The 19484-nt window shown below is 40.0% G+C and overlaps 1 protein-coding gene across 3 annotated transcripts in view; it reads left to right on the plus strand.

Moving 5' to 3' along the window:
* Positions 1-1842: 1842 nt before the first annotated feature.
* The window catches only part of SNRK (SNF related kinase), a 58771-nt gene continuing 41129 nt past the window's right edge, over positions 1843-19484 (plus strand). Inside the window, exons 1-4 of one of the 3 annotated variants that reach the window (XM_059390691.1) lie at positions 1843-1931; positions 5075-5124; positions 15143-15204; positions 18473-19167. In XM_059390691.1, coding sequence (XP_059246674.1) covers positions 18579-19167 — 589 coding nt within the window. In that variant the 5' untranslated portion in view covers positions 1843-1931; positions 5075-5124; positions 15143-15204; positions 18473-18578. Of the gene's footprint in view, positions 1932-1959; positions 2063-5074; positions 5125-15142; positions 15205-18472; positions 19168-19484 lie in introns of those variants that run through there. The other 2 variants (XM_059390692.1, XM_059390693.1) reach the window with 2 other exon arrangements.

Raw genomic sequence — 19484 nt, forward strand, 5'->3', positions numbered from 1 at the left:
ACTACTGGAATTCCCATGGGAGACCATTAGAGTAGCATTTTTTTCCCCTTTACAGGATTCCTTAAATAGTGCTATCTCCCTGAGGGGACAAGTGCATGGTCTTCGAACTTTTCAGTAATAAAGGACTGAATTCCACAAAGGAGCTATTGCTTAACATATGGCTAGAGTTAGAACGTCAGCGTCGAAGTGAGATTTTTCTTTTATGATCTTCCTAAATCAAAGTGATCCTAAAGTTGGGTTTTGACTCATCCTTAAGGGGGAGAGTCCTAGAGCCCAAGGCTTTCCCCAGCCAATGATTCATCACTCCATACTAGAGCATTAGGGTAACTGGGAGTCCCCCTTTAACAGAAAACCTTATGTTATCACCCTGAGAGTTTGCACCTCCCACAATCGACTCTTATTTTTCAATCTTCTTCAGACATGCAAAATTGATGCTATGGAGAGAATCTGGGGAAAACAAAACAAAACAAACCCCTGACATTTGCAGGTCAACAAAGACATTTGCTAAAGCCATCTAGATTTCTCTTCTGCACCCAGTCAATCTAATCAAATTTGGAGCATCTAAGCAGCTTTTATTTGTATATTTATCTTTTTTTTTTAAAGATTTTATTTATTTACTTGAGAGAAAGACAGTGAGAGAGAGCATGAACGAGGAGAAGGTCAGAGAAAGAAGCAGACTCCCCATGGAGCTGGGAGTCCGATGCGGGACTGGATCCAGGGACTCCAGGATCATGACCTGAGCTGATCATGACCTGAGCTGAAGGCAGTCGTCCAACCAACTGAGCCACCCAGGCGTCCCTGTATATTTATCTTTTCTTGTGTCCTTTTTCACTAGGTGTTTTTTACTGGAAGGGTGGAAAGAAAGCAGAAACAGAAAGGGAAAAGCGGGTTGGAGAAACCTGGCACCTGGCTTGTTGGCTGTCCCTTTCAGGCAACTCAGAGAGCTGATTAGCCATTTTGCAAGACACGCTTTCAAGGGTGGGAGTCAGAAGGCCCCCGAGCCCGCGCCCCCAACCCCTACTGTCGCCTCCAGCACCCCTCTCTGGTTTTGGCTAAGCTCCCTTCCCGAGACACCTGGCTTGGTGGCCATGCCGCTGAACCATCTAGTTAACCACGGTTAATGTCTGCTGTTTTGAATCCCGGACTTCACATGCTTTAATATTCTCCACGACCTTTTGCCTTTCCAGGCGGTATCCAGTGGAGGCAGCTAACTGATGGGGCCGCGCTAGTGTGTCTCCCATAGTAGACCTTTAAAGCCAGCGCCGCATTCAGATGGTGGGCTTTTTTCTTTTTGTTTAAATAGCAACTAAATCAATAAAATTCCTTCAAACTGGGTTCCCAGGTAATAAAATTGTAGAAAAAAAAAGAACATATGCATATGAGTATATATATACATATGAATGTATATTTAATTTTTCCCTTCCCCGTGCTTAAACTTGGGCGGGAAATGTGGTAAACCTTTAAAAGGGTGAATGAAGTGCTTGCTGCCCTTAGCCCGAGCTCCAGGACGCAGTCAGGTGCGCACGCACTCCCTCCCTCCGATTTCCCGCGACAGCTCGCGCTACTTTTTTAAGCCATTGTCCCATATCCCCGGTGCTTCTTTCACCGTCCCCTCTCCTCGTGCGCCTCGCCTACTTCCTACCGCCGGCCACAGCCAAATTCGCTGGGGTGAGACGCCGTCAGGATGCCCTCCAGCAGCCCGCGGTCCACAGCCCGCAGGTGCTGTCGGCCCCGCCCTCCCCGCGGCCCTGCCCCGGCGTTGCGTCACAGTGACGCGCGTCCCGCGCAGGCGCAGCCCGACCCCACCCCCCCTCCCCGCGGCCGACCGCCCGCTCGGTATTATGATTAGCGCTGGGTGCGGGGATTCGGCGGCCGGGAGGGAGTCGTCGGCGCCGCGGCCGCTGCGGACGGACGCCTGCCTGCCGGCTGAGGTAGGAGCTAGTGCGGAGCGCGGCTGGGCGTAGCGACCGTGAACCTCGGTGCGGGCCGGCCTCCGCCGCCTGGTAGCCTGCGCCGTTGCCGGGCTGGGAGTCCGGGCCGGGGAGCTCGCCGCAGGCGGAAAGTAAGTTGCGCGCTCTGCGCTCCCCTCGCCGGCCGCAGCGCGGGCCCGGGAGGACGCGGAGCCCGGGCTGCGGCGGCCGGAGCCGGCGCGGCGGTGGCGCGGCCTGGCAGCCGGGCGGCGGCTGGCCCGACGGGAGCCGGCACTGCGGCGGCCGGCCGCGGGCTCCCGGAGGCCCTGCCCTTGCCGCCGCGGCCAGATTGCGGCACCTCGGGAGGTGCCCGCATCCCCGCGCCCCGCCCCGAGCGGGCCGAGTGCGGCGCCGCGGGGCCCCCGAGGTCGGGCCACGCTCCCCGCGCCCAGGTTCTCTCTTGGGGTGTGTGTTCTCGGAATGTGTTTCCTTTTTCAAACGAATCTGGAGATTTGGCCGCAGCAAGGGGGGGTTCCTTGGTAAAACTGCAGCCTTACAATGGAATAGGGATATTGTTGTGTGTAGAGAAAGGGCATCGGAGTAGGGGAGGAGGAGCAGTGCCATTCCCGAGGGAGAGCTGGAATTTCCCCCCGCCCCCCCCCCCCCCCCCCCCCCGCGCCCGGATCGGGAAACCTCCGTTCTTTTCCGTAGTCATCGCCTGTTGATTGCTTTCTGGACCATTTTGCAAAACCTTCCTGCCTTTCACTTGGACTTGGGATCTAGAAAAGTGACAGTCTTATCCTGGGGAGTGGGGCGGGGGGAGGATCCTGGAGCTGTGCTATTCCTAATAGTTCAATCAGATCGGATCCGATCCGGTAGCTTCTTGGGTTCAAGCTTAGTAATTGGGGATAATTTAACCGTAGGGTTCTTAAATCTGTAGAGGTCTGAGGATATAGGACCTTTCACTCTGTCAGGTTACTTTTTTCTCTTTTTAAAAATTGAGTGCATTCTCAGTCTTAGATGCGGGTGGTAAAGCTGATTTAAGGAGTTTCACATTTTATCGGTTTTTAAGGTGAAGCATGGCTTACATGGGACTGCAAATGTTGAGTATCCTGCTAAATTTTCACCAAATATCTGTCAAGCATCAGATGCCTCAGTTGGGGTTCCTTGTATGGGGTTGGGACACTGTCTCAAATCAGCCTAATTTATCAGAATGTATATCAGTGTACTTTTAAAGCCAGGGGCTGTCAAGGTTTATGTAATCAGTTTGTTAATTTATAATCTTGTTACATTGCTTTCCAAATTTATAAAGTCATTCCCTTAAGGAAATCTGTCTTCAGCGTCTGCTTAAATATTTCTTTTGGAATTGGATTCCTGAGGAGGAATGTACTGTACAAGTGGTGATTTAAGCATACTAATTAGACAAGTTTCCTTTAAAAAAAAAAAAGTGCTGATTCTTTTATCCAACTAGCTTATTGTCCCTCTTAGGAAAACATGGCATGCCCATTTTACAGAACAAGAAATGAGAGAAATTTCATGACATTCCCAAGGCCACATATTAAAGCAGTGTAGTAGCTGAAAAATTAAGTGCCTGCTGCTAACTTCTCTTACATCTTCAGGGTTTTCCAGGCAGGGAACTTCGAGTGTCACCTTTCTGTTTTTTAAGTAGGCATTCTCAGTTTTTGTTGTTTTATTTTATGCATAGAAATGGCCCTCACCCTATTAATATTTTACTATTTAAAGTAAAATTTTCAGCATTGTTGCAGTAAGATCAGTTAATTTAAAGCATGCAAGAACCCAGAAGTTATCCTAATTTCTGTTTTTCTAGAACGGAAATATAAATTGGGACTTTGTGTTCAAATTTAATCCCGTAATCCTCAAATGCAGGCTTTTATATGTCCTTATTAAAATTGAAGGGCTTTCATGATATTTTTACTGGTCACAGGAAATACTGTTCATCTAAACCTTACTATGGGTGTTTCTGTCATATAGAAAGTGAAACTAAATGGGAAAAAAGTTATTTATTCTTGGAGATAATTGAGCAACCCTGGTTCTAAGCACTGATATAAATGAGGCATGATGTCTTCTCTGTAGCAGCTTGTCTGAACCTAAGAGCTCACTTAGTACACTGCCCAGGAAGGAAAGGGCACAAGTAAACTTTTCACATGGCCAGAATTTTAGGAATTGAAAACGTAGATGAGGAACTCTAAAGATGTGTTTTAACTGTGTGTGCGGTTTTCTTAACAGCCAGAGGATGGAATTTTTAGCCAAATGCTTTTATAATAAAACTATTACTCATAATTTAGGTACTTCTAGGTGTATGAGTGTGCAGGTAAATTCTTAGAGCAACTTCAGTAGAAAAGTTACTTGAGTAGATTCTAGCAGTTTTGAAAATAAACTTAACCTGTGATCATTTATTCATGGCGCCTTTGTGTGTCTATTTTTGGGGCTCTGGGTTCAAGGGTAGCAATAGAAAAATGAATAAAAACCAGTGACTGCCTCGAAGAGCTTATAGGCTGTTGGGGACACTGAAGTAAACATTAACAGTAGAATCCAGCAAATGCTGTGGCGAAGCATAGGAGAGCACAAAGATGGGGGCAAGGAACAATCTGATTTGGGAATGCTTCACAGAGGAGGTGACATTGAACACATCTGAAAGTACAGGTAGAGTTCCCAGGCAGAGAAAAGGGGAAAGGTCTCAGAGGACGCAGGGAGGATGAGAAGACAGAGCTACGTGATGGAGAAGGAACTTAGATCCAAGTGGATGGAAGGGAATTGAGGAGGTAAAGAAAGTACAGCAGTTCTTTCTTTCTTTCTTTCTTTCTTTTTTTTTTTTAAAGAATATGAAAAGGAAGGAAAAGGAATGGGGCAGGAGCTTGGGGGGATGGGAGGGAAGTTTTTCAGTATTCTGTTTTTGTTTGCTGAGAGCTGGTATAAAAGCTGTCAGACTTAATAGCCTCATGAGAAGCTGTGGATGATCTGGAGCTACATTATTCACACTGGTAGATGGTTTCCTCATCTGTTTTTCTAGAAGTCTGCTTTGGGTTGAGGCCTTATATCCCATGAGAAATCATTCCTTGCTGGTTGTAGGGGAGGAGCCTGTCTAAAGAGGATTCCTGCTGTACTGTACCTTCCCTGAATTTTTATTTCTCTGCTGCTTCCAGAGCCTCCTGAGATTCTGCCTTGGCACCTCCAGCATTTGGCTTCTGCTCAGGTAGGCTCTTCCATAACAAATCAGGCTTCTTTCTCTCTCCTTCCCTGTTGTATTATACCCTCCAAAGTGCTGTTCTGTAGCTGTTCAGCAGTTACTTCAAAGGCATTCACAGACCATGTGCTGTGATGTTTTAAGCCAGATTCGAAGCAGGATTGGGTGTACCTACATACATACCCCCTCAACTACATATTGGCCTGGAAATGTAGATTATGAAGTCTGTGCTCCAGATGTGTAGGGTACAGGTCATATAATGGTCAGATCCTAGCCCCACTGGGCCTCAGTTGCTCATTGGTCAATGTGCAGTTATTTTTCTCAAACTTAAAAGACTGTTGGCTCCTTGAAGGTAGAGCCCACTTCTTTGATTTCAACATCCCCAGATGAGCATATGCCTCATGTGGTGTCTCGATGAAAAAACTTCAAAAATCTAAACTTATTTTATTGGTTTTATCAGCCTATTAATAGACATACCCCATTTTAATATAGCTGGGCTAAATTTGAATTGTTTTTCAATCATAGAATTTTGGAACTAGAAGCAAATCTTTCACTTGATCCTGGCATGTAGTAGATGCCCAGGAAATGTTTGTTCCTGTCCTGTATATTTCTGGTCTGAGTGAATGGCACCATTTGCTACCACTCTCCATTAGAATCATTCTGGATTTCCTTCTTTGCTTTGCCTCCGTGCATTGAGTTCTGAGATTCTACTTTCCAAACGTGTCTCCTTGATTAATCCTCATCACTGCCCATGTACTGGCTGCTTTCATTTTTAGGTCATTAAGTGATCATTTACTTGGAGGTATTTTCAGTTGTCTCTTTACCTGTCCCCCAGCTCAAGTCTTGCCCTGCCAGACTGGTCTTCACTTTGGTACTGGAGTGGTTTGTGTAACTGTCATCTCTGATTGCCATTCCTCTGCTCAGAATTCTCCTTTGGCAGCAGTGGTGGCTGCTGCTGCTTTTTCCTCTTCTTTAAAGATTTTATTTATTTGAGAGAGAGCACACACGCATGAGTTGGGGGAGGGGGGAGGCAGATGAAGAGGGAGAGGCAGACTCCCCACTGAGCAGGGAGCCATCCCAGGATGTTGGGATCATGACCTGACCTGAAGGCAGAAGCTTAACTGACTGAGTCACCCAGGTGCTCCCTTCTTAGTGCCGGCTTTCATTTGTTCATTTAATAATATGTATCTGTATATTTTGGGTAGATGCTGTACTCAGCAGGCTTTGGGATACAGAATGGAATAAAATGGACATAGGGCTTACACAGACTGAAGTTATCATTTAGTTGAGTGGGGACACAGATTATTACTCATGTAATTATATAACTGCAGTTGTGATAATGGCCCTGATGGGAAGGAAATGGTGCTGTGAGAGTGCATGGGAGCTGGTATGCAGGGGTGTGGGAAGGGGAAGGACACACTTGAGAGGGTGACCTTTCAGCTGGGCCCTGAAGCCCTCTGGTAAGGGCTTGCCAGATCCAAGGAATCGAAGCTGATTTGCTTGGAATACAGGGCCCTTTGGGTATCTGGCCCCTGCCTACCTGTCTGATCTCATTTCCTATGCTATGTATGTATTATTGTCCCAGGCACACTGAGCTCTGTCAGGTGTCTTTTCTGAAAAGCCTCTTCCCCATTGTTGCCAATTACAATTCTTAGCTCAAACAAGGAAATACATTTCTCTGAGATGCCTCCTGTGAACTTCCCAAGGTAGGTTTTGAGGAAAGAACACCTCTTCTGTTATATCTGTCTCTGTAAGAGATTTTACAGACCTTGTGGCAGGGATTTTCCTAATATGTCTAGTAGAGGTATTTAGGGGCAGCTTGATGGGCCTGTAGGAGATATCAAAATAAGGTGGGAAATTAAGTATATAACCCCTCTCAAATATCAGACTCTCCTGGGAGGAAAGCCAGTTCTGAAAAGTTGGGGGGAAAATGGTGGATGACTTTGAGCCTCCTTGCATTTTGCTAATATATATTATCCCACTTAGTCTTCCTAATAATAACTGTCTAAGGTGGTGATTATCTTTGTTTTATAGATTAAGATGTGCCTGTTTGTAGAAGTTGAGGAACTTGCTGGGCTCCAGGTTCTGGGGTACTCTTTCTACTGCACTATGATGCTGCTGCTCATGTTGCTGAATAAATGAATTTTGATCATTGTAAAGTGCACCTCTTTTTAATAAGAAAGTTTGACCTTGTGGTAGTTTGAAATGCTGAATCTTAGGATGCTCTCTCCTCTCTAATGTTCCCTCCCTCTCTGTGTACGCACCTCTTAGGCTATTATGTTGTCTTTATATTGCATAGCTGGGGATGTCTTTATATTGTATAGCTGGGGAAAATGTCCAAATTTAATAAACATTCATCCATGTTGGTTTTTCTTTATTAGAGAAGTTACATTTTAGATAATGTAAGTTTTATGCTTATGATATAATAAAGTTCATTTCAGCCTTACAACAGGATACTAACAAATATATTGGTGGCAAGAGTATGAAGCTAGAACATATGTATCTCTGGATCTCTTTATACAATAGTCATAATACTCTATAGCCTTTTGTTTAGCAGTGGACAAAAGCAGAGCAATTGAATTTAAAAGTAAGGGTTAGCTTTCTGTTTTAGCTTATTTTCTACAGGTGAAACAGGTTTTTTTTTTATTGGCATAAAATATTTTGAGGACTACTGAAGAAATTTAGAATGAGAATATTCATACATTCTCAGTTTCAGAGCTTGATTTTGTTCTTTACGCTCCTATTTTATGTGTATTTTCTAATCCTCTTGTGATGGAAAATGCTTTTTCAGAAACAAATGGAGAAAATGTAATTTGCAGAGTATATTAAAATTGCATTGTGGGAAAGGATACAATTTTTAAGCAGAAAATGGAACCTTCCTAAATTTATCTGGATTATTTGCTTGGTGTTGGCTGTAGCTTTCTTGTCATCACAAAATTGTATGTAAATTCCAAGGTGAAGTTATTTTTAAGGGGCCATTCCATTTTTACATGATCAGTAAATTTCTGTTTTTTGAATAGTTATTTGCCTGTTACTTCCTTTCTTGAAAAGCAATTTCAAAACCTTTAATGGAATTGTTTGTTAATAATGTTTATTAAGTGGTGCTAGGGAATTTCCTCCATTTAATTGGTTGCTGGGCTAGGTAGCTAGAATAGTATATCAGAACTGGAAGAACACAAGAAATGTCCAAATTGATTTATTTTAGTGCTGTTGTTTCCCTGTGAGCTAGAAAGGCCTAGGTAAATGGGAGGCATTGTATTGTTGCAGGAAAAAGTGGAGGGTCCAGGACTCGGGTTGGGGAGAGGACCTAGAGTCCAACCCAGGCAGTGCTTAGCTGGGTATAGGACTGGGGCAAAGGAAGTCCTTATCCTTTTTGGCCCTGCTTTCTTTTCTGTGAAATGGGTATGATATTTTCATTATATTGCTGGTTGTGTGAAATAAGTGATGAAACAAATACAGAGTTCAGTACCAACATAGATTCCCAGTTATTACATTGTTTACCCTTTTTGAGACCTGCATTAAAATAAAACTGGAATTCTAAAATGAACTGTTGTGGTATGAAAGACATTTTTGAAATTTGAAGTGAGACAAAGTCAATTGTGGGTTTTTTTTTTTTAATGGGACTGAATGCATTTCTATATACATGTATTTTGGTTTGTAGTGGGGTTTTAGGAAGGTAGTATGGGTATAATGAGAGCTTTCTAATCTAAGAACAAAAATTGGTGTTTTATGGAACATTAAAGTGGATAGTGAACTTTTAAAATTGGTTTAACTTCTCTAATGCCGTTATTTCTATGTTGTTCTCATGTTACTACCCAAAGAGTTTTCTTCCTTCTGTTTAGACCTCTTATCAGCCATGTGATTAGAAGCTGGTTCTGTGCATTTTTATCTCTTTAAAGACACTTTAATTAAACTTAAATATAATTCAAAGATAGATAAGTGGGGAAATGAGTATGACATGTTTTCCATTCATTAGTTTTGAGAAAGTAAGAGACCATCATAGTTGCCTAGGTGGTAAGCCAGTAGGTATTTTTCAGGATCAGCCTCCTTAACCTTACTAACTTATTTCATGTCTACCCCAAGTCATAACTTCACCCACGCTGATGTTCTTCTTTCCGAGGAGGTTGGCCAGCCAGCCAACTGTGTGCTCTGCTGCCTTGGTTTTTCCCACTTTTAGGAATGGCATTCCACTGCTCCCTCTTGAAGGGTAAGCTCTGGTCTATGGGCTGCCCTGCCCTTGGGGATCCTGCCTTCTTTGTGTCCTCTACTCTTCCTTTGGCATACATCACCCAGGTTAACCTGTTGGGTTATATGTAGATAACTTAATTGTAAGGTTATAAATCAGTTGCTTTCTACACAATTAGGGCTCAAATATTTGCTAATGAAAATATTTACTAATGAAAATAGACTGTTCCTCTTGCTTCCTCAGTCTGAAAGAATTGCATACCTTGTCCCTCACGGGAAGCAAAATATTTCCTTGAATATGTCTTGTTAATTAAGATGAAATAAGTAGGTTTTAGACAATATATTTTTAGGGACGTTAGTCTTTTCATAGATCTCAGTGGAAAAGTAAATTGAAAATCATATACAAAAAAGTCAAAATTTTAATAAACTATCTTTTTTAGATTATAAAAGCAGCACACATTCATTGCCAAAAATTTGAAAAGAACAGAAAAGCATAAAGAGAAAAAAGTTGTATAATCTTAACATTTTGGTATTTTTAAAATATATATGCAGACAAATTATATGCTTTTTTTTAAAAAATTGAGATCATGCCATGAAATTTGGTGTATGAATTTTTTTAACTTAACATTTTATTGTGAGAATTCCCCCTTGAGATTAAATAGCCTCAAAATAGGACTGCATAGTGTTAATGTTAGGTGTACTATGATTTAATTGTTTTCTTATGCAGATCTTTAGATTATTTCTGATTTTTTGAATGTATAAATATCATTGAACATCGTTGACTATAAAAATCTTTATTTCTTTAAGACATAATCTAGTAGTAAAAAAAAAAAGACATAATCTAGTAGTGAGATTATTAAATCAAGGATAGTAATCATTTTAAGGCTCGTGATATATGTATTGCCACATTGCTTTTCAGAGATTTCAGAAATCAGATTTTCAGAAATAAAATAATTTGCAGTCTCTTTTTCTTATGGATCATGAATTTACTGTTGTGTCCAAGAAATCTTTACCTAGCTTAAGACCACAACATATTTGCATCTTTTTCTTCTGCAAGTTTTCTAGTTTCACGTTTTGCATTAGAGATATACACATTTCCAATTAATCCTTGAATGAGGTGTGAAGCTTGTGAAATAATTTACAGTCCTAACAGTGTAAGAGAATCTTAAATGGTTTAGTCTTTGAAGTCAAAGTCAGTGTAATGTTAGGTACCAGTATTTTTGTTCACAGAGTAGGCCAGGAGGCAGGCAGAGAGAAAGGAAGGGAAGCAGGCTCCCTGCTGAGCAGAGAGCCCAATTCGGGCCTGATCCCAGGGCAGAGACTTGAGCCACCCAGGCTCCCCTCCAGTAGTCTTTTTTAACCATTTTTTAACGACCATCTTCATCACAATATCAGCAGGGAAAGAAAAAGATGACAGAAAGTGAAAATGAGTCTTGATAGCTTTAATAAAAGTTTGGAAGATTTAGATTATTAAGTTTTTGAATTCTCCAAGCTTCCAACTTATATTGTCTTCCTGGCAAAAAGGAGTAATTGTGGGTTAGCCTTATTTATTTTGGAGTAACTTCTACATACCAGCTTTTGCTTCAGTCATTATTTGTTTGTTATGCGAGCACTTTGTATCAGGGCTGTCACCAGAAATGACACACTTAGCATTTTTCATCATTTTAACAGGAGGCAGATTCTGTTTAGGAATTCGAACTGCTGGCCTGGGTTTTGTGTCTTGGATGTTAACCCCGTTTGCTTTACAAATAATTAGTACTACTCTACATCAGTTAATAAATTGCCTGACTCCTGGATACATTAAAATTCTGTGATATATCCCCGACCATTGCTTGTTTCACTTAGAGAAAATAAAGATTACATAAACTGACGTTTCATGAGATCAGTCTGCACTGGTGACCCAGTCGCTTCCTGGAGAGCAGAGCAGTTCTTTCAGCCTGCCATTCCTGGTCACCTCAGTTGCCCCCAGTCCATTAAAATTGACTGCTTAGAAGAAAACTTAATAGAACATACTTTAGAAGGCAGTTATCTTCCCTTGGAAAATATTTTCCTAGACATTTGGAGGTACAATTTTACCTCTTTGGACATTTCTCATAATAAATAATTTAACCTTTGGGGCACCTCGGTGGTTCGGTTGGTTGGGTATCCCCCTTCGGCTCTAATCATGATCCCAGAGTCCTGGGATCAAGCCCCGAATCGAATTGGGCTCCCTGCTTAGCGGGGAGCCTGCTTCTCCCTCTCTCACTCTCCCTGCTTGTATTCCCTCTCTTGCTGTGTCTCTCCCTGTCAAATGGATAGATAAAAATTTAATTAATTAATTTAACCTTTTAATTTGTAGTTCCTATCTTGAGTCTATTCATTGAGTGTAGCCTTATAACCACATAATACTACATTGATAACCACGTGGTAATATTCAGCCAATCCAGTGAAAAGCTTTTGATCCTTCCGTAACTTAGGACCTCTTGACCTATTTGTGGTTTCTTTATCTTTGATTTATAGCTTATGTTGGTAACTACCAGGGGGAGGAGTGCTATTCTAGAAATGTGGAATATTGTTTATTTTGGATAGCGGGAAGAGCAGTGGCAACTGCATGTAGGATTGTGTTTATTTTGCTTGACCAGGTGGTTGTTGATATTCTCAGAGGATTTAGTTTACTGTCTTCCTTTCAGCCTATGGGTATTGTTGAAATTCTAGCGGTAAGATTGGGGTGGTAGTAATCATTGGGTGAGTGTTCTTCTACTTCCATTAGTTTTTCTATAAACATGCAGTTTAGTAAAAGATACCAGATAATTTCATATGTAGGAAGCTTAAATGGCAATTTTAGTGTGGCTTTGCAAAAACTCCTCTTCAGTTATCTGTACTAGAGGAAGAGCATTGGCACAGATTTTTTTTTTTCAGTACTTAGTTTGGGGGGAGATTTTTGCATATTTAAATATTGGTGGTCTGATTTTAGGAAATTTGTAATATCCTGAATAAAATGTAGAGAAGCACATTGTCCTTTATGTTCCACTCCTCTACTTTCTCATGCCATGGATTGGCCGCGCAGAGCAACCTTTGTTCAGTGTGCAGTTTTGTCCTCCCCTAGAGGTGTGGGTAAGAGACATTTGTTTGATATACAGACCACACTGCAGTAGTGATGTTGTCTATGAAAATCTAAAAGTGAATTTTGACAAGAATAACAGGGTGAATTCCAAATTGACAGTAGATTTAACAGAGGCTGGTTCTACAACTGTGTTTAGCAGCTTGCAATATATGTGTAGGGCCACCCACACTTCCTTCCTCTTCTCCAGCCACACCCGCACACTTCAATTTGCTTCTCTCTTTAGTTGGGAGAACATCAGTATATTCTTGCAACATGTACTGGTGGTTATTTCTCAAACATGAATTTCCATATTATAAACACTTTCGACTAGTTGGCCTGTTTCATTTAGGCCCAGCCCAGTTACCATGCATGTGTGAACATATGCTAAATAAGATTGCTTTAGAATAGTCTAATTTAGTTTTTTAGGTTTTGCTGTTTTAAAAGATGGCGTCTTTGTTATGTAGTCATTAAAAATACTGATTTACAAGAACTCCGTGTTTGAGAAAATGTTCATTATGTAGAAGAAAAGGTAGTCTCAAACTTCATATATATTATCTTAGCTTTGTAAAGAAACATAGGTATAAAGGATATATACTAATAGTTAAAGAGAAATCATCTTAGGTGAAATTACGGATGATTTCCCCCCCACCCCGTGTTGTGCTTTTCTGCACTTTCCGAATTTTCTGAGGTAAATTGTATCAACTTGTTTTGTAGAGAGAAATACTTTTTAAATGGTTGTAAACTTTTCTCCTCTCTGTGTCTGTGTCTCTTTATATTCCATTTTATTAAAAAAAATTTGTGTCTGGGTATATATTATATGTAGAAAATAATTGGGAAGGAAAGTGGGTATCAAACTGTTAATAGAGATTGTCACAGAGAATAGAATAATGGATGATCTGTATAAAAAATTATTTTTGCCAGTTTATATGTTCTAATTGTATATTTTCCTGTATTGTACAGGTATTTATTTCATAATTTCATAATAGAAGCAAAATACTAAAACAAAGAAAAGTGATATGTCAAGTGGAAAAAGCAGGCTACAAGATATAAAGTTATGTATAGAATGATCACACTTTTGTAAGACAAAATAAAGAAGAAGCTATATATAAGTATTTGCAGAAAGATCACCAAAATATTGGAAGTGCTTATTTTCAGGGGTAGGACGATGGATGCCTTTTTATTCCTAGTCTGTATTTTCCAGATTTTCTGTAAGAATATATTACTTTTGGGGGAAAAAATGTAAAGGAGCGTTTAATTCTTTTTGAAAAGGTAGATTTGAAAGAAAGTCATCTTGATACCATTTTGAAAACAAATACTTGGGTTTTGTGTGATGTTTTATTGAAAAATAATCAGACTTTGATACCCAACTAGAGTTACTATTTTCTTTATATTATGGTCGTACATCAGTCATTTTCAGTTTAGTACATTTTAGTAATGTACTAAAGCAGCTCAGTGAATTCATTCTCTTGAAGTAGGGTAGAAGAATTTCTACTTAGATGAGGGAGAGTACCATTGTTTTAACAATGATGGTGGTGGTAAAATAGCTAGTGTTTCCTATGTACTCTGTGTCAAGCTTCACTCTGAATACTCTTCCTTTACTAACTTATTTAATTAATTCTCACTCTAACCTATGAAGCTGTACTCTTACTATTAACATTTTTTCATGAGGAAGCTGATCGTAGAGAGGTCAGGTCTTGCTGAGGTCCTGTGGCTAGTAATAGGTGAGGTGGGATTCAGATCCAGTCACTGGCTCTCAGAACCAGTGCTCAGCCACACTGCCTGCCTTGCCTAGAGACTGGATGGTGGAAAGCAAGCAAGGGTAATGTCAGGAGCCACCACATCCCTTCGAGCTGAAGGAGCAGGTATCATTCTAGTGTTCTTAGGTCTCTAGAGGTGGCCCTGTGCCCATGACCTTGCTGGCCCTCTGTGAGGGTAATGATTACCTGGATGCTCACCTTTAATGTGTTGTGTAAATTGTGTTGGCCTAGTGTGAATGTTTCAGCCTTTCAGTATTTGTGGGATATTTCAGTGTTGTGGAAAGGACTGTAAGGGCACCTCAGCCAAGTACTCTTCACCGTGCCACAGACTTAGATGTGATCTGTTCACATTCTCTGTTCATAGTGATAGTTCTTCTTTACTGTTGAACGGAAAGCCTCTGGTGTGAAGGTGTTTTGTGTGTTCTCAGATGCTGGCATTGTAATTGATTTCTGCTGGCTTGCTAGAAGATCATATGTTGTAAAGGTTGCCCTTCCTCGCTGTGGGAGTGAGTGTAGCAGGAACCGTCAAGGTTTCTTGCAGGCAAGCTGGGCTTGGAAACTAGGCTGGACAGGATTGGGCCTGCCCACTGCTGCTGATTGGGCAAGTCAAGCCTCATTGTGCCTAGCTTGCAGGCTTTTAGTGATGATCCATGAAATGTGGATTTGATGCCTGTTTTACCCAGGAAACATTCAGAAAATGGCAAATCGTCTGTTGTTTGTGATTATTATTTCCTCCTCCTTCTAGTGGAACAATCTGTCTGATCAGGCTACCTGGAACTATCTTCGTGTATCTGTTCACTGTTAACTTCCTGTTCACTCAAGATTCTTTGAATGGGTTATAATTCACAGAGGGGAGAGAGATGGTGGGAGAGGAGACAGGGTCACTAAAAACAAACTTGCCCTTTTTATATGTTTGTCTGGATCGACCTTTAAGATGTATATTTTGACTTTAAGCAAAGTTAAATAGAACTAAACTAAAATCTCCTTCTGTGTTTTCTTTTAGGAAAAAGAAGCAACTAACAAAAGACAGTGGTAACAAGGATTATTCAGTGTGCGGTTTGCAGGGTATGTGCTGGAGCCATCACAGAGTCTACCTGCGCTTGCTGCAAGCCACATATGCATGTTCGGCATTGATGTTCAGAGTGACTTGTGGCACTAGAAGGTCCTCAGAGATCAAAGACAATTTAGTTATTCCTATGCCAACACAAAATGCACTCGATGGTGGGGTTGCACAGTGGGCTGGTACTTAAAGAAGATGTTCAGTAACAAAGATATTTTTCTTTCCAACCTTCAGAGAATCATAACATCCTGTTTTTAGGTATATAATTATAGTTTCATAGACCCTGGAAAGGGATATGTATACAAAACAAAGTAGAAAGAGTTTCTTAATACTGGAGGTGATCACTATTTCATTCCAGAATAGTCTCATTTTCAAGAGACCTTTTTAGATTTTTTTCCCATGAACTCTTTAGTAGATTAAAAACTGTTTTCATTGTACCCTTTTGCTGGCACAGTTCTGGGAAGAGAAACCTCAGAATTTTAGTTGTAATTGTTTCTGAGTGTCGGAGACCCTAACAAAAGACTGTCTTTCCTCATCTGTATACACATTTGTCACTTTTGAAATAAGGCAAAATTAAAACTGGGAAAACCTAATTAATTTAATTAAAATATAATTAAATTCAGATTTATTCCTAAAATCTGATTTATATGCCACTTTATAGTAATATATTTAAACTAAAGTGATAGATGAAAAAACAAATAATGTATTACCTGGAGGCGACCTGAAATTGTTTTTTTTTTTTTTAAAGATTTTATTTATTTATTTGACAGAGAGAAATCACAAGTAGGCAGAGAGGCAGGCAGAGAGAGAGAGAGGAGGAAGCAGGCTCCCTGCCAAGCAGAGAGCCCGATGCGGGACTTGATCCCAGGACCCTGAGATCACGACCTGAGCCGAAGGCAGCGGCTCAACCACTGAGCCACCCAGGTGCTCCCTGAAATTGTTTTGAAAGCTTAAGTTGCATTTACAAGCTTGTACAATAGAAACATACACTCAGATAGAATTTTAAGGATAATTACTGCCCTTATAATTAATCAAAATTAGAGATTTAAAGATAGTTTTCTGCCCTCTGGAGTTAGCTTAGAGTTTCTATTTTTGAAAATTAAATATGCCTGAATTAAACTTTCTTTTGGAGAACTGCTATCCTATTAAAGCAAGATCTTTTCACTCAGATTTTCCTGTTAATCTCATCATTAAAATTAATAGCTCGGATGATGAGGTAATATACAGTATGGAAGAAGTTTGCTTTTTCTCCAACACCTGTACATAGTACTGGCTTCTTATTTTAAAAATCTTTATAGAAACAGAATTAATTTAGTTTGGTTTTGAAATAAGTTTGTAGAAACTGTGTAGTATAGTTAAAAGCAGAGACTTTGAGGTCAGGTAGCCCTGAGTTCAAATCCTAGCTCTTTTACACACTGGCCTGGTAGCCAATGCCAAGTGAGTTACCATTTCTATGACTCAAAATGGGGCTAGTAATCCCTATCTCTTAGGGCAGTTGTAAGTATTAAATGAGGATGACATAATGCATTTGGTATATGAGTGACATATTGTACTTAGTGAATGGTAGTTAATATTTATATTTACAGTAATTGCTAAAATATAAAAAATGCATTAAACATACTAACATTGGCTTTTTTGGCTCTCTTTCTCTCTCTCTCTCTATATATACATTTTCAGGTGATCTCAGATATGTGTTTCTAATGATTTCAATTTGCATGTGAGAATGACTTTATTCCTCTTTTAGAGTTTGTACTTTAACTCTCCAGATATTATCCTAATATAACATCATTTAGAGTAGTTAAATGTTTATAAGGAAGATGGGCTTTGAAATAATTCAGTTTAAAGGTTAGTTGTAGCATTTTGATTCATTTTGCACAAATATGTATAGTAGGCTATTAATAAATGTTAGCTTTTCTTTTAAGCAAAAATGAGATTTTAAAGAAGTGTAATGCTAGAGCTTTAAAATAAAAAAAACACCTCATTTTATGTACAATTTACTTTTTTGGGGTATTTTCATCTAAGCAGGAATAGATAAATGTAACTACTATTCTGTTTCTACTGGAAACATGCAAAAGGTTTCACAGGAGGGCTATGTACTCACAGGACAGAGCTAGTCTTGGGAGATGGCTGTATTATTCACTGGATTTTGCTATAATTCTATTAAATTTTGGTCAGGAAGAATAGTAATGGGAGTTGGATATGTGAGATTTAAGGTGATATCTTAATTTGTATAATTTTATAAGAGCCTGTTTCTGTATTTAGAGTTTTTAAAGGTTTAGAATTTTAAATGCCATGTGAGATATGGTCTTTAAAACTGAATGGTCTTTAAGATGGTTTATGAATGCATGCTTGTTCATTTTTGAAATATAATCAGATCTTGGTGGGTTATGTTTGAGAGTTGGAAAACTAATAAAGATAAGCTAATAAAGATAAATAGGCTATTTCTTATCTTTGTACTTACCAGTACAAAGTAAGTAAGTACAAAGAGTGAGTACCAGTCAGTCAGCAAACATATATTAAGCACCTACTGTATGTCAACATGTTGTTCTAGGCACTAGTGTGACAAGGAGAGCAAACAATTGCCCTGTAAACATTTTGAAAAGAAATTGAATTTCAGAATTTAATAAACTGTTGATTATCTGTTGTATATTAAAGACTGTTCAGGGGAGGGTAGAAGGGGGGGGGCGGAAAGAACCGTAGAGTCCTCAGAACTTCGCAGTCTTAGGATGGGGATGGCTTATACAAAAACCCATGGAATAAGACCACACAGGGTCCCGAGCTGCTGTTGGAGATACGGAGTACGGAAGGTCATTCCAGCTGGGAGGGTTAGAGGAGGCCTAACTAAAGAGATCTGTCTATGTTTACAGGAAATAGTGCTAGCTTTGGAATAACAGGAAAAAGTTGCCGAGTTTCTGTCCAAATGTTTATTCTGTTTTCCCTTTTTTGTCAGTTCTTGCCTTGTTTTTTAAGACACTAAATGAAATTACTTTTGTAATATTTTTTTTAACTTAGTTTATCAAACTTGCTAGTTTTCTTATTTTTGACATCACCAAAAACTTATTTCAACTAACTTCTTTCAGTTTGCAAATTTTAATATGGCATTTAAATTCTCAGCCTTTGTAACATAAACTCAAAATATATAGATTGTATAGATGGCCCTTACTCATTTTTTGTCTCTGTTTACTTCAGGCTTCTCTTAAAACTTAAAAAGAAAGAGAGCTCTAAGAGAAAAAGCTACAGAAACTTAATTTTGTTTCTCCTCTTCTTTTGTAGATGTCCATGGCGACACTGAAAATGAATTCCTTATTTTCACCAGATATTCTTATATGAGAAGATCCGTTTCAAACAGTCTAGATATTTTTCCTTCTGTTGGACCAGCATGGCAGGATTCAAGCGAGGGTATGATGGAAAGATTGCTGGATTATATGATCTGGATAAAACCTTGGGTCGAGGTCATTTTGCAGTGGTTAAACTTGCCAGGCATGTCTTTACAGGTGAAAAAGTAGCAGTAAAAGTTATTGACAAGACAAAATTGGACACTTTAGCCACTGGTCATCTTTTTCAAGAAGTGAGATGCATGAAACTAGTGCAGCATCCCAACATCGTACGCCTTTATGAAGTTATTGACACCCAGACCAAACTATATCTTATTCTAGAACTTGGGGATGGAGGAGATATGTTTGATTATATAATGAAACACGAAGAGGGACTTAATGAAGATTTGGCTAAGAAGTACTTTGCTCAGATTGTTCATGCCATATCTTATTGCCATAAACTCCATGTGGTTCACAGAGACTTAAAACCAGAGAATGTGGTCTTCTTTGAAAAACAAGGTCTTGTAAAGTTGACAGACTTTGGTTTCAGCAACAAATTTCAACCAGGGAAGAAGCTCACTACAAGCTGTGGATCTCTTGCATATTCTGCTCCAGAAATTCTGCTTGGTGATGAGTATGATGCACCCGCAGTAGGTAGGTAACCTCCTTCCAGTATTTGCCCACTTGAATTCCACCAGCTAGAATGTAGTTGGTCAAATTGGTGGTTGTTTATCTGAAAACAATTTCTTAAGGGACTTTCTTAAATGTGTCTTTTTTTTTTTTTTTTAAGATTTTATTTATTTATTTGACAGAGATCACAAGTAGGCAGAGAGAGCAGGGGGAAGCAGGCTCCCTGCTGAGCAGAGAGCCCGATGTGGGGCTCGATGTGGGGCTCAATCCCAGGACCCTGGGATCATGACCCAAGTTGAAGGCAGAGGCTTTAACCCACTGAGCCACCCAGGTGCCCCCTA

The sequence above is a fragment of the Mustela nigripes genome, chromosome 2, assembly GCF_022355385.1.
Source record: "Mustela nigripes isolate SB6536 chromosome 2, MUSNIG.SB6536, whole genome shotgun sequence".
In the NCBI taxonomy this organism is placed as follows: Eukaryota; Metazoa; Chordata; class Mammalia; order Carnivora; family Mustelidae; genus Mustela; species Mustela nigripes.